Genomic DNA, 14,028 nt, shown 5'->3' with positions numbered 1-14,028 from the left:
GGAGTCATCGAATACCGTGACGAATTTTGAATCTTCAAACATGGCGGAGGTAAACAAAGAACCCACCAACGGGGACATCATGCAATGTTTAAGTGGCATAAATTCTAAATTGACACAACTAGATGGGGGAATGGAAAGTCAGACCCAAACTTTGATACTTTACAAACGAAGGTGGGGAGTTTTGAAAATGATTTGAAAAAACTTTGGACATACATACATGCCAATGAGAAGAAGACCAGTAAGCGAATAAACAGGGTGGAGGACCGGGTCGAATCAGCGGACTTTAACTTAACTAAGATGTCGGAACAGGTGTTGGAATTGGAAACCCGGGAGGAAGAAATGAGGGCAGAGCTTGTGTACCTTCAGGCGCAATCCATGCACAATAACCTGGTTTTCAGGAACATACCGGAGGCTCAGGGAGCTAATGCTAGCCCAGAGGACTGCGAGAGAGTGATCAGGGACTTTATGATGGAGAAGATGAAACTGGCACAGGAACTTGTGGACAGCTTTAAGTTTGACAGAGTACACAGGATGGGTCAGAGAAGGCAGGGGTCCAGTAGAAATATTGTGGCCAAATTTACACTATTTAAGGAGAGGGAGCTGGTAAGGAGTCAGTCAAGTGCGTTAAAGGGGACTGGCAACTATGTTTTCGAGCAATTCCCACGGGAGGTTAGCGAGAAACGTAGACGAATGGTGCCACGTATAAAGGAAGAACAGCGGAAGGGTAACCGTGCCTGGCTGTCTTATGACACTCTGTACGTGAACGGGCACCCTGTGAGTGAGGGAATTGCGACGAAGAGATAGGGATTTGACGAGGGTGGGCTAAAGGTCTGATCCTGGAATGTAAATGGACTTTCACATGATAAAAGACAATCTGAGGAGTTTACAGATATTATTACTGCTAATAATATTATATTTCTGTTTGAAACTTGGTTGTCAAAAGATACTGATATAGAACTTTCGGGTTATTGTAGCTATAATTTCTACAGAAAATTTCAAAACAGACGAGCACGTAGAAATAGTGGTGGCACCGTTTTATATTTTAAAGAGCATTTAAAACCAGGAATAGAGGTCCGTAACCACCACGATACTGTAATATGGTTAAAGTTAGACAAGATTTTTTTTCCATATGTCACAGGACGTGTGTTGATTGTATTGAATACATTAATAAAATATATTAAATTTGCATTAAGTCAGGAGTCTTTGTATTTATTATATCCACGATATTCGTATTATTCTTATTTCCTATATTTCTACTTTTGTCCTTACCTTGATCCAACTAAACTCCGCCCTAGGTGTCCTGTGATCATTATTTTACTCTACATTTTATTCTACCATTGTTCGTACTAACCCGTCACGCGTGATTGGTCATCAGGTGTCGAGTGTGTTAATCTTTGCACTTGCCTTCCTGATTTTATAGTGACCAGTCACATTATTGTTATAATAAAATATCTAGGATATTTTGATTTGTTACAGTGGTTACTCTACACAAACGGATCCTAATTAAAAATATATGCCGACTGGGCTACGTCGACATTGGCGCCCAACGTGGGGCCGTGGCAGCACTGTTTGGCAGCATAAGGCGCTCTCAGTGTTAATTATGTGCATTCCTTAGCACTGGTGTTCCTCAAATTCGAGGACGAATTTCCAGTTTGCGGGGAAGTATGTCACGGTAGCGATACCTACACATGTGGTGAGGAGGTGTGTAAGCGGTCCGGTAGCTCAGTCGGTAGAGCACTCGCCCTGATAGCGAGGAGTCCCGGGTTCGAGCCCCGGTCTGGCTGCACACTTTTCTCACCCTGTGACATTTGGATATCATAAATAGTTATATTAATATTAATATTGGATATTTTCATATGTGGTGTATACATTTGGTGTGAAGATTCGCCTGCATATAATGTTGTAAATGTTGACTTATTTGATGTTATACAAAATGATATAAATGACTTTACGGATTTATGTGCTGTATATTTTGCTGGAGATTGGAATAGTAGAGTGGGAAACAAGCCTGATTGTATTTTAAATGATACCTACAATGTTGGGTTAGATGATGTTGAATATAGCCCTGATTTATATATGCCAAGGTATTCACCTGATAAAATATGCAATGGTCATGGATATAAGTTAATTGACCTGTGTAAGTCCACAGGTGTTAGAATTGTAAATGGGAGATTATACAGTGACTCTATTGGTAAATACACATTTGCAAATTCTAGAGGTGCTTCAGTCATAGATATGCTGTTGTGTAAAGAATGTGATTTTTCTATGCTAAATTCTTTTGAAATCAGTGATTTTAATGAATACAGTGATCATGCCAGTATCATATTTACAATAAAATGTAATACTTTGAAAGACAGTGCAAAGGTTAATGCTGGTACCAAATTTACATGGAATGATAATTTTAAACAGCAATTTAGAGCTGGTATAATTGGAAATTGGACAGTATTTAATAATTTAGTGAGTGACATAGATACTAGCAGTGGAGAATCTATAAACACTGTTTTAAATAATTTTACCAAGGTGTTCAGAAATGTAGCGGATCCTTTGTTTATGAAAAAAATTGAATATAAGGAAAAACACAGGTTCTATGATAAGCCTAGTGTTGAAAATAAGGATTGGTTTGATATGGAATGTGAGAGAGCAAAAACTCAGTACATAAATGATTTGAAATGTTTTCACTGTTTAAATACAATTGAGAATAGAAGAAAGTTGTGTACATCTAAAAAATTGTATAAAGATATGTGTAAAAGAAAAGGAAAGGCATACAAGCTGAAAAAAATTGCTGATATTGAAAAATTGAAACATTCTCGACCAAAAGAATTTTGGAAATATTTCAAAAAATCAACAAATTCAACAAACAACATTAGTCTAGATGAATTCAATAAATATTTTGCAAATCTTGGAAACATTGACTTACAAAATGCACATTTGTGCGACATTTTTAATGCAATTCTAGGCTCAGGTTATATTCCAGAAAAATGGATGGAAGGAGTTATTGTACCCTTACATAAAAAGGGAAATACAAATAACGTTAATAACTATAGAGGTATAACCTTAGTTAGTTGCCTTTCAAAATTGTTTACAACTATATTAAATAATAGAATTACAAAGTTTTGTGAAAATAATAATGTTGTATCAGATGCTCAATTTGGCTTCAGAAAAGGAAGATCCACCTTAGATGCACTGTACATACTGTCTAGCTTTGTGCAAAATTATAACGAGCAATATACAACTGGAAAAGGACTGAAGGCATTAAATGTATTGTTGAAACACTGTAGAAAATTAAAATTTACACCCAAAACATTATGTCAATTGTTTGATGCATTTGTGAGTTCAATTTTATGTTACTCATCAGAATTGTGGGGTTTCAAAAAACACAAGCAAATTGAGAGGCTGCACTTTTTGTTAACATATCTAAAATGTGAGAACAAGTACAAGTAATGCTGGTGTTTATGGGGAACTTGGGAGACATCCTTTATATATTGTACATTGGTTAAGAATTGTCAAATATTGGCTTAAAATTATAAATACAGATAATATCATAATACAGAAAGTATATAGCCTTGCTGTAGAAGATTGTAATAAAGAAGCTAAGAACTGGGTATATAATTAGAAAAAAATGCTATTTACAAATGGTTATAGATATGTATGGGAGAACCCATCTTGTGTTTCTCCGCAGTTATTTGTTACTATGTTTAAGAAGACACTCACTGACTGTTTTGTACAGGAGTGGACAGCAAATGTAAATTTGAGCAATGTATTAATGGTGTATAAAAATTGTAAATCATATTTTGACTATGAAAATTATTTAGATGTTCTTCCAGATTATTTGAGGAAATTTATAACTAGACTAAGAATACCTGCACACTCCTTACGAATACATACTGGGAGATACGCAAATACTCGAATTCCCCATGAAGAACGATATTGTCAATGCTGTGATAAAAGAGATTTAGAAGATGAATTCCATTTTACTCTAATTTGCCCATGTTTTAACGAATATAGAGCTAGATATATTAAGAGGTACTATAGAGTAAGACCAAGTATGTTTAAATTTATGGAGCTGTTGAAGACAGAAAATAAGACTATATTACGAAATCTTAGTTTGTATTGTAAAGGGGCATTGGAATACAGAAATACTATCTTAAACACTATTGTTAATTAATTTATACTGTAAGAAATATAAATAATTAATCCTACCACAGAATTTGTACCAAACACATGATCTGTTTATATGAAGTATTTACAGGATAGTAGAATCAGCCATTGGCACTGAAATATAAAATATTACACAAAGAATCCTTGCCAATTTAAAGTCAATACAGTATGGTTAAATATAAGTTGTTATAAATGTATCCCTATATATTTCTGTGTTGTCTACATTTAATCTCTGTTGATTAAGATTAGAAGGTAGATTGACCGTGATCTTAATATGTCTATATTGTATTTAAATTATATAATTACTGCATATTTCAACAATGTTTACTTATCTGACGTGCAAGTTGGCATCTGCTGTCTCGAAGTTAGTTAGAAATGTTAATCCTATGCTAAGTGTCATGACTTAGTTTACAAATAGACATCCTCGGAACACATACAGAATTATAGTTAAACGACACATATCATATATTACTTCTTATAAACAATCGTATTTTATGTTTTTCAAGATCATAACATCACGTGTTATCCGATTTATTAAATGTCCGGAATGATACGTATATTCAGTCACGTGGTCGTATATGACTACAGTCCGGTTACCGGTTTCCGCGAATGACTATAGTTAAATTTGAAAAGCTTGATACGTCAATAATACTTTTTTTTAAATATACTCTAGGATATATAATGTGCTACGATATACTATTAGCGCTGTACAGTTTGTCTATAAAGGCAGCATTAAATAGTTGTTTTAAGAATGCTACATCCTCGTTTTCATTTAACTCACAAACAAGTATTGCTCTATGATGTTGTATTTCTTTTCCTTTATTTGTTTGTCTGCCTGGTGTTAGTTTGGTGTTCTGTCTTGTTTTTGTATTTACCTGACACGTAAATGTTTACTATATTTATTTATATATACATATCATCTTACATATTGAATGTTATTTGTATATTTCATGAAATATGTATATGTTTATAGACAATGTACTATGTACAGGTCGGAATAAATATTTCTGTCTGTCTATCTGTCTGCTGAAAAAGTTGCGTGTCTAGTTTTGAGAAAGTTGTTCTTAAATTTCATAAAATAACACAAATAAAGTGCAGACTTTTATTTGCAATTCATAAATATTCCTATAATTAAAATGCAAGATTATATGGAATTCATAAGAATTGATATTAAATTGTGAATATATACTTACACAGCACACAATAGATATAATTATATTCTTCAATAACACATTTTAACAGTTTAGATAAATAACACATATTCAAATATTTATGAACTTAAAACATATATTAACTCATAATACAAAACTCTTATGCTACCTATTCACACACATTTACTTCAGTTTTACTAAATGGGCAGCAGTCAATGTATGTCATTATATGATATAGCAAGTTTGCAGCTGGTACTTAAGCCTGATGAGCCTTTACTCCAGCTTGCTCTTTCTGGACAATATCTATCAGAGTATATACATTAGGGTGGCAGTGGTTATTAATTGTATGGTGCCATCCCTCAACATGATTTGTAGTGCGTGGACCTTCATTGCCGTAGTGGTTCCCACGTTTTCTGATTATCAGGATGTACATGTAGGCATTTAGAACTAGAGTCTGGCCTCATCTGCTATTCTCAGTATATTTACTATCGCGTTTGCCATTTTAGGTGGATTATGAATGCTGAGGAAACTGACACTCTTTTTATACTATGTTAAACAATTCCTTACAGTCAGTTTCGTTCTTCCGAGTTTTAAACTGTTGATTACGAGGAATTTCTTAATTGCATTAAGTAGGACTCATCAGTACTGTTTCCAGAATAATTATTTATTATTATGTTTGACAATTCGTATTTTATCTATACACTTTTAAGAAATAATGTTTGTTCTTATAGATATGCATTGCAAACAAATGACAACTTTATTGTTATATTCTACAGCAAATATGCATTCAAACAGAGTGAAACAATATATCCGTAATAAAACACAGTGAAATAATATTCTGCAAGTATACTGCAAGAACAAGTTTTTTGAGTGTAGTTCGTTTTTTTGTTGAACAGTATATAAAATACAGGTAAGATTGAGGTGCGAAGAGATAATTGGTGATAATATGTAAGTGTGAAAATTAGCGGTTGGGAAAGTGGGAACAAATCGTTTTTGATAGCTTGAAGTTGACTGCCATAAACGTCATGGTGTAAATATAAATGGGATATTTGTTGATTTCATTGTATCGAAATTTTTGTACCTGGCTTGATACTCCTTGAATAATAATAAAAACATAATAATGGGCATCTGTACTGCTGTTTTAGTCTTGATGCATCATGCTTGGCAAATGATTGTTATTTGAAGCCCGAGATGACTACTGATTAATAATATAATAAATCGCATCGATGGAAAGCAATGGTAGACATTTAACTAATAAACGTCAGTTATTTCAATGCTTAAGTGATCATGACAAACAAACAAGGGAAGCTTAAAGGGTACTTTATTGCCATGTAAGCAATTTTTCTTGACGTTCCATTATACCATAGCGAATGTAAATGCAAAATTGGCTTTAATTATTGTGTGCACATCACATTAGTAAACGCACGTTAAATTCATTCGTGTTCCCTTTTAGAAAATCAACATTTATCTCATCAAAACGACTGGACTTAAAGGCAAAGTGTGTTTTATTGTCTCTGAATACAATTCTGAAAAATCGTACTTGGAAGTATGTGAACGGTCCAGACAGTCTCAATAAGAAGTAAATTAGCGTTTGTGGACCGAGAACATAAAATAACAGCTTCATATAGCTAAAATGATCGTGATAATATCTCGATCACTGTCAATTAAGTTTGGAAACAGTTCCGTTTATATGTAAAAGAAACTCTACAGCAAAAAATATTGTATTAACGCCGTAGAAAGTCCGCACATTTATTTACATCCAACTTTGCTCAGACAATTATTGCTATCCGTAGCTAAGGTCAAGTCTGTCTTGTCGTATATCGCGGCATGTCGCGTGAAAGATCGTGGCATTATGAAATGGGTATGGAAGGTCAGCTAGTGCAATAGGTATGGAAATTCATTGGAGTGAATTTATAGGAGTGGGAAGGGACAGGTTTTGTATCAGATGCAAGCAACTTTCATAGAACAGTTTAACAAGCGATATATGTTACACCGCAAAACGTCTATTTTGATTTTTCTTTCAAAGCAAAGGTCAAAGTCGTACTGAATGACCGGGTAATTTTCATTCAATATTACCCTTATAGTTCAAAGATGAGTTGAAAGTGTTGCAGTTGATTTTTTGATCTTACAAAGAAAATACCCAAACATGTTATAAAAACAACTTGATGGCGCAATAATAAAATATAAGTATTATTACCCTGTCTTACTACCTGAACGTGGTCTCAGAACATTGCTATATATTATTGGCTTATAATTAAAACAAAGCAGCGACAGAGAGTTTAATAGACCACCGGACACCATACACTATAAATGTTACATCATAGAAATAGTGATGCGGTCGATGTGTAAGGATTTTTCAACATCTTTCAGTATCGATACCCGAACTTGCACTTTTAATATTAGAAGATAACTGGCTAAGGATTACTGTTTCAGTAGAAAAGCTAACTTGTTAACCAGACAACCATTGTATCGTGTTAACATGTAAGACACACATAACTCTGAGTGGTAATTTTGATATTTATCAATGAATACCATGCTACATATAAGTAATTGTTGCCTTTTATTTTTCGTATATGTTGGTAATGTCTTCTCCTGCAATTGTTTAATCGTACATCAAACACTATGTTGATAACTGCTTTGACAATACTCATGTTGAGTTCTCATAACAGAAAAGATTCAAATAATTGAGTCACATTTGAAAACATCGCCAGTATATCGTTATTAATAAATATGTCAAAATATTATCCGCATACAATTATTGGTGAATATAAACTGATGTTTGTGAGTTTGAGGCCGTATAATATCATAATAGGTGAGCGGATTTTGCATGCCGCAGGGTAAAATTCTAAAATTACTGTTTGACAAGTTGTCATAATACCACAAATAAACATGTTTGGTCATAACTTATATTCAATACCAAAATGAAATTTAATTAATCAAAAATGTTATCCTCACTTTAATAAGGCTGATAAAGTGGCATATTTCATTATTGCTAAGACTGGTTATTCCACCATAACGGTGTGTTACTGGTCCTGAAGATAAGACTCATCGGGTATTCTATTAGGCATTTAACCACTCGTTTAACATTGCTTTAGGTTGATGCTGGCTCTGACGAGGTACCATTTATAGTTTTTGTAACCACTGACAAATGTTGTGACAGAAGTGAGGAAATGTCTATACATACTAGTTTAACACCAAGTCGACTCGCTTTCCGGTGCACTTATGTTTCTTTGACCGTTCCAATACGGGAATCTCAGTACGGGAAATGTTATTCTGATGCGTGTATGTTGTGTTTGTATTTGTATTTGTGTACGTTAAAACGTTTATGTCTCTTGTCATGTTCGTTTGGGCCACTGCCTTGTGCTTCTTAACATGTTTTTGTTTTCAATTTTTGAACAACTGGGTTTTGTCTCTGTAGTTTTCATTGTATTACAGTAAAATGTTTTCTAATGAGTGTCGCCTGCATACTGAATGTATTTTTTTAACACCAAAAAGGTTATGATTTATTCACACTTTAAATATTTGGGGTAATTTATGTAAATCACAGATGCAAAAATCAGCAATTCATTCATACTTTTGTGACAATGATGCATTGGACTGTCAATGCTATCAAATCGTCTTTAACAACCAAATATGAAGATCTAAGTATCTAAAACAGATAAACTAAATTGTGTAAATAACATATTTTAGTGAACAATTTTGCCTATAATTGCTTTCATGTCATGCTACAGTTTTGCATTCTGGCTTAAATCTTTCGTTCTCTTCTGATATTCATGGAGCAAAACAACATGTTCAGCAATAAGAGCAAAAAAGTGCTAAAAGTAATAAAAATATTATTATATATATTATATATATTATTATATATATTATATATATTTTTTATTCACCAATGGAAATAAGGTATTAATGATTTCTTTTTTTGTGATATCCTTTGTGTACTATGAAGTTGACATAGACTATTTTGCTTGCTGTTTTAATCATGAATAATGTTACCATGTTTTATGCATCTTATACAGAAATAAATCTATCCATCTACTGAAACAGATAAGATGCATTTTCGGACTCCACTTGTCGCCATTTGAATAGGGTCATATGAGTTAATTGAATATTTTGCCCGAGAAATTTACTAAAAAAGAAAGTGATTTTCCTTACTTTGCGTTAACGTAATTGTTTACGATATATTCACAAATGATAACATTTAACTTAGAGCCATGACAAATTACGTTCAAGATATCAAAATATTGCTTCTGCCTTTGGTCCAGAAAACGTCTTATTAGTTATATAATTGACAATTTGTTAGGTCTTGTTATGGACATTTCGCGGTGTAAGGAACTATTTCTATTTTTGAATTGAACGTAGTATCTAATTATGGCTTGACTTAATTCGGAGGTTTCCGTACCGACCCGTTGGTTTACTTCTAGAAAACTAATAAAAAATATCTTCAAAGGTCCATTCTGTTGTATATTATGTATTCAGTGAAATAAAACAAGTGATTTCTATTCCTCACAATTTGAAATAAAAAATCCTTTTTTTTTTGAAAATATCTCTTTTGCGTGCAGGTAATATGACGCTATATTGATATTTTGACGAAATTACACAATCGTTAGAAAAAGAGTTTCAAACAGTTATCACAATCACTTCCATTGCATATCTGTCAGAATGTCTTCCCTTAAAATGGAATGATGCGTCAGGGTACGATATCGCGAAATTGTGTTTTTCCTTCGACATTATATTGTTCTCCAACGTTTAAATTATGACGGTTTACGCATGGTTACAAAGGAAATATAGAAAGAAAAAAAAGAAGCATATTTTGTTTCAAATCTTTCAAAGCCATACACATTACAGATATTTATTCTGAATCTCAGCAAACAGGTCTTCGTAAATAAACGGTTATAAATGCAAGTATTTACAGTATTTTTCAGTTAATGAAGGCAAGGTGCATTTGTTAACTGAATTGAACTAGGCTATTAATTTATCTGCACGCTACATAGCAAGTGTTACCGTTCCAATATGCACTAACACAAAGTGTTAAAGGGACTCGCCAATATGTTAAGAACTTCAATATATAAGCTCAGAAGAGATCTATACCAGGACATCTGATAAAGCTTTCATTCCAGGAAACCAAAATTCAAGTATGGTTCCATCAGATGCATTTATCAAATAACGTGGCAGTTGAAGATATTTTGCATTATGTAATCAATTTTAATACATGACACGAGTGCAAAGACCACCCCCAACCCCGATTTATAAACCAAAGCGTTCTCGTCTTGACATCATTTTTTGTGCCGTAAATAATCTGACGGAGCAGTTAGGACATAAACTATATTTTTAATCGATACCTGATGGTAACTCTCGATGGTGTGAGGCTATGGCCCTACGCACTTGTTAAAGTAGCCAGTAGACTCGAGTTCCAGTGAACTCTTGTTTCATCGACCGTTCAAAGGCGGTTATATTATCATTTGACGGTGAAGCGATTTTGACGAGAGTTTATATTGTGTATGTGGTGTTAATATGTTAGTGTCCAGACTTCCCGAAAGTTGAAAAAAGTGGCAGACATTCGGTCTGACAAGACATAAAAATCTGTCAGACCGAAAGGAAATCTGTCAGACCGAAACAAAAGGAACAAAAAACGAAGTAATAACATTGCTTTATTCATCAATAGCAGCTTATTTCTTTATAAAGGCTTTATAGTATGTCTCTTATGAAAATCATCACTCTGTCAAAATTTAAAAGTTCTTCTTGATATTCAAAACACTCCTCATCAATATAGGGGTTTAAGTCCTGATTGTCACAGAGAGTGTTAAATCTCCATTTTAAGAGCCTGATGTAAGGAATTTTTCAGTGTTGGACAGGGTGACAACCTCCTGTGATGCCAATGGTTCTGGTGTAGTTTGTTCGATTATATGCAGGCACATCTAGACTTTGCCTTAAAGAACAAAATTTATCATGGACAGTGGATGTACAAATAAACTTTTATCAATAAAATAAAAAAAAACTCACAAATAAAATGCCTTTTACAACATGCCAAATATTATATTACAGTGGTGAATTTAGATTACACTTTTATACCTTATTATGGATTTAGTTTTTGTTGTACAGGATTTTTTTTTTTAAATTTATAAAGGTAGAACTATATTTTAAGATAGAAGTAATAATTGCCTACCAGCAAAGTGTCTATAACTTTCTGTTCCTAGAGGTTTGAGTTTCACCATCATCATCGCAGGTTATTACTTGCTTTTCTTTGTCAATAATGCAAAATAATTCTTTCATGACATTTCGTTTCATATTCATTTTCCTTTCGGAGCATTCATCGATTGATCATTTTCTCTTTATTTAACTAGCATTTGTATAATGTTAGAGAAGCCATGTTTGATGCGCAAATGACTGACATTATGTAACATGCGCACCGATTGGTTATTCTACGGGCACTGTGCTGAAAGCGACCAATGAAAACTTGTGTAACATTTTTCTAAGGCCCTCATGCTAAAACCCGGTTACCGGGATTTTATGCTAAAACCCGGTCACCGGGAATAAAAAATAGCCGGACAGTCGGACCGATTTTTGTTCAGAAATCGTCGGACCGGATCAAAATTTGCCGGTCATGTCCGTCGGACCGACGACTTTCGGGAAGTCTGGTGTCTATAGTTAATTGCCGTTTGAGCCCTTTCCGAGTGCCCTTTAATAGGTTTTATTTTTGAAATGTTGACTACGTGGTTTTCCCTGTAGTTTTTATTTATTCGTTAAAAACAAAATGAACTATTTGGCCTAACGCCGTCATAATGTTTCCGGGGTTGGTGACTTCGAGCAAAAATGTGCTATTAGTACCTTCCGTCGTATGCGAATGTCACATTTTCGATTTGTACGACATTTTTTGTTGGGAATTTGTTGGCAGCAATTTACGAACTTCATGCAATTTAGGACTCTGTTATTTCATGTTTAAATTCTATGAAAGAAACAACTACCATATTTATAAAACTCAAGATATTTCTCATGAAGTGCTGCATTTGTTTCATTCAGGAAAATGTTTTTGGCAAACTAAGAATATGTTTTCTTCAAATGTAATGAAAAGGAGCATCTATATGAATCAAGTCATTTTGACATTCTTCTATACATGGAATCCAGAGCCTTGGTTTTTACCTGCATCTTTGAATTGAATACCTAAAATGATCTTACTCTAATAAGATGTGTGTGTGAATATGCAAATGATCAGACATTAAATTGCACGGTGATGTTTTGTCCCCATCACCAATGTAGTAACATCCTACTTTAGATATATCATTGGGAACTCAACAGTCTCTATTTCTCTTTGGATAAAAAGGATGCCTTGGTACACTCTACGATGTTCAAATATGCTACTTTGAAATCAAATTTAAGCTTCTTGTATACATGTTTCATTGTCATTATATAAATACCATATGGCAGCATGTGTGTCAACCCGAGAGCAAAATGTCCCCCTAGGCGTAAGAAGTTTTACAAAGTTTTTAAATGTTTTTAATTCATTTAATTAAACACGTTTAATAAGGATAAAAAAATATAACATGATAAAATAATAATATTTAGAACAAAATTACACCGTTAATTATGCTAAAATTCCTTAAAAAACTGACAGTTCTTGTCGTCTCATGTTTTTGTGTACACATTAAATAGTGACGTCACTGCTGTTTGTGTATAAGGGAGGCAATCACGTCATGGTTTAGCTTAAATATTTAAGCAGTTATTTGCCCTTATATGACATTTAAAATATAACTGTGGTCACATGACCTGACAGTGAATTTTTGCTTGGTCACGTGTCCAAAAGGTTGAAAAATGTTTTTGAAAGTCAAAATATCCCTTTTTCGAATCTGAAAGTATTTCGGGAGTTTTATATTCAAACATTCTTTTTTGAGTTGAAAGAGTTTTTTCTAAAACAACAACAACATCGACAACAGCCATGTTAAGCTAACTAATGGCCAAATCTCGAATCCGCTTGCGATTCTGATCACACATCCCTTTGGTAAAACACTTTTTCAATTAATGTCAATTTCGAAGACCGCTGAAACATGATGTGAATCTTTATTTGACAGGCCATACCTTTATACTTTGGATAGAACCGATGACCGCACGGCGGACATCAATAACACTTGACATTCTCACCCTAACCTTTCGTCGTTTGAAGCTCTTGATCAAATGATTTAAGAAGTATTTTTGTTTTTCGCAGAATACTGTAAAACATGAACGATACAATATTCTTAAAATCGTTTGTCCTTTAGTTTGATTAAATTCAATTTCAAAGCATTACTACGTACTATAAACACACTCTTCAAAAATAATCTGAGGCCAATTACATTAAACGTCATTTATCATTGACCTATTCCTCAAATGATTCGCGTATAAAGGACTTAATTTAGATGTTTGACATAAAGGGGCATAAACACATTACTCGTACGGTAATTGATTTGTTTAAATAACCGTTTAAAGATTACATTAGAATTGGCCTGTCTCAGAGTGTTGTCTTAGACATATTTCACAGTTGTCTGAGGACTGAACTATCCTTTTAGTACATATGAGGAAGAATTGGAGAGTGATATCTTTTTAATATTTGCTGTTGATTTAGATGCATTAATTCTAAGCATCGGAATGTCTATCATATTTTATTATTAAAATGAAGATAACTTGGCAATCATCGAAACAGATATACTTTTATACAAGAAAGTAATAAAGTTAGCTTGCAAATAACAGG

General features: G+C 33.5%; 1 protein-coding gene across 1 annotated transcript; it reads left to right on the top strand.

Annotated features, from left to right (window-relative positions):
- The first annotated feature begins 297 nt into the window (after positions 1–297).
- On the top strand, positions 298–804 carry LOC128243984 (uncharacterized). The gene has a single exon (XM_052962002.1). The coding sequence runs from the start codon at positions 298–300 to the stop codon at positions 802–804; it is 507 nt and encodes a 168-aa protein (XP_052817962.1).
- Positions 805–14,028: the final 13,224 nt, after the last annotated feature.

This window comes from Mya arenaria, chromosome 8 (genome assembly GCF_026914265.1).
Source record: "Mya arenaria isolate MELC-2E11 chromosome 8, ASM2691426v1".
Classification (NCBI taxonomy): Eukaryota; Metazoa; Mollusca; class Bivalvia; order Myida; family Myidae; genus Mya; species Mya arenaria.
This window is presented reverse-complemented; position numbering and strand designations above follow the sequence as displayed.

Bases quoted from the DNA above. Each gene is read 5' to 3' on its own strand.
- LOC128243984 (XM_052962002.1), top strand. From the start codon at position 298: ATGTCGGAACAGGTGTTGGAATTGGAAACCCGGGAGGAAGAAATGAGG.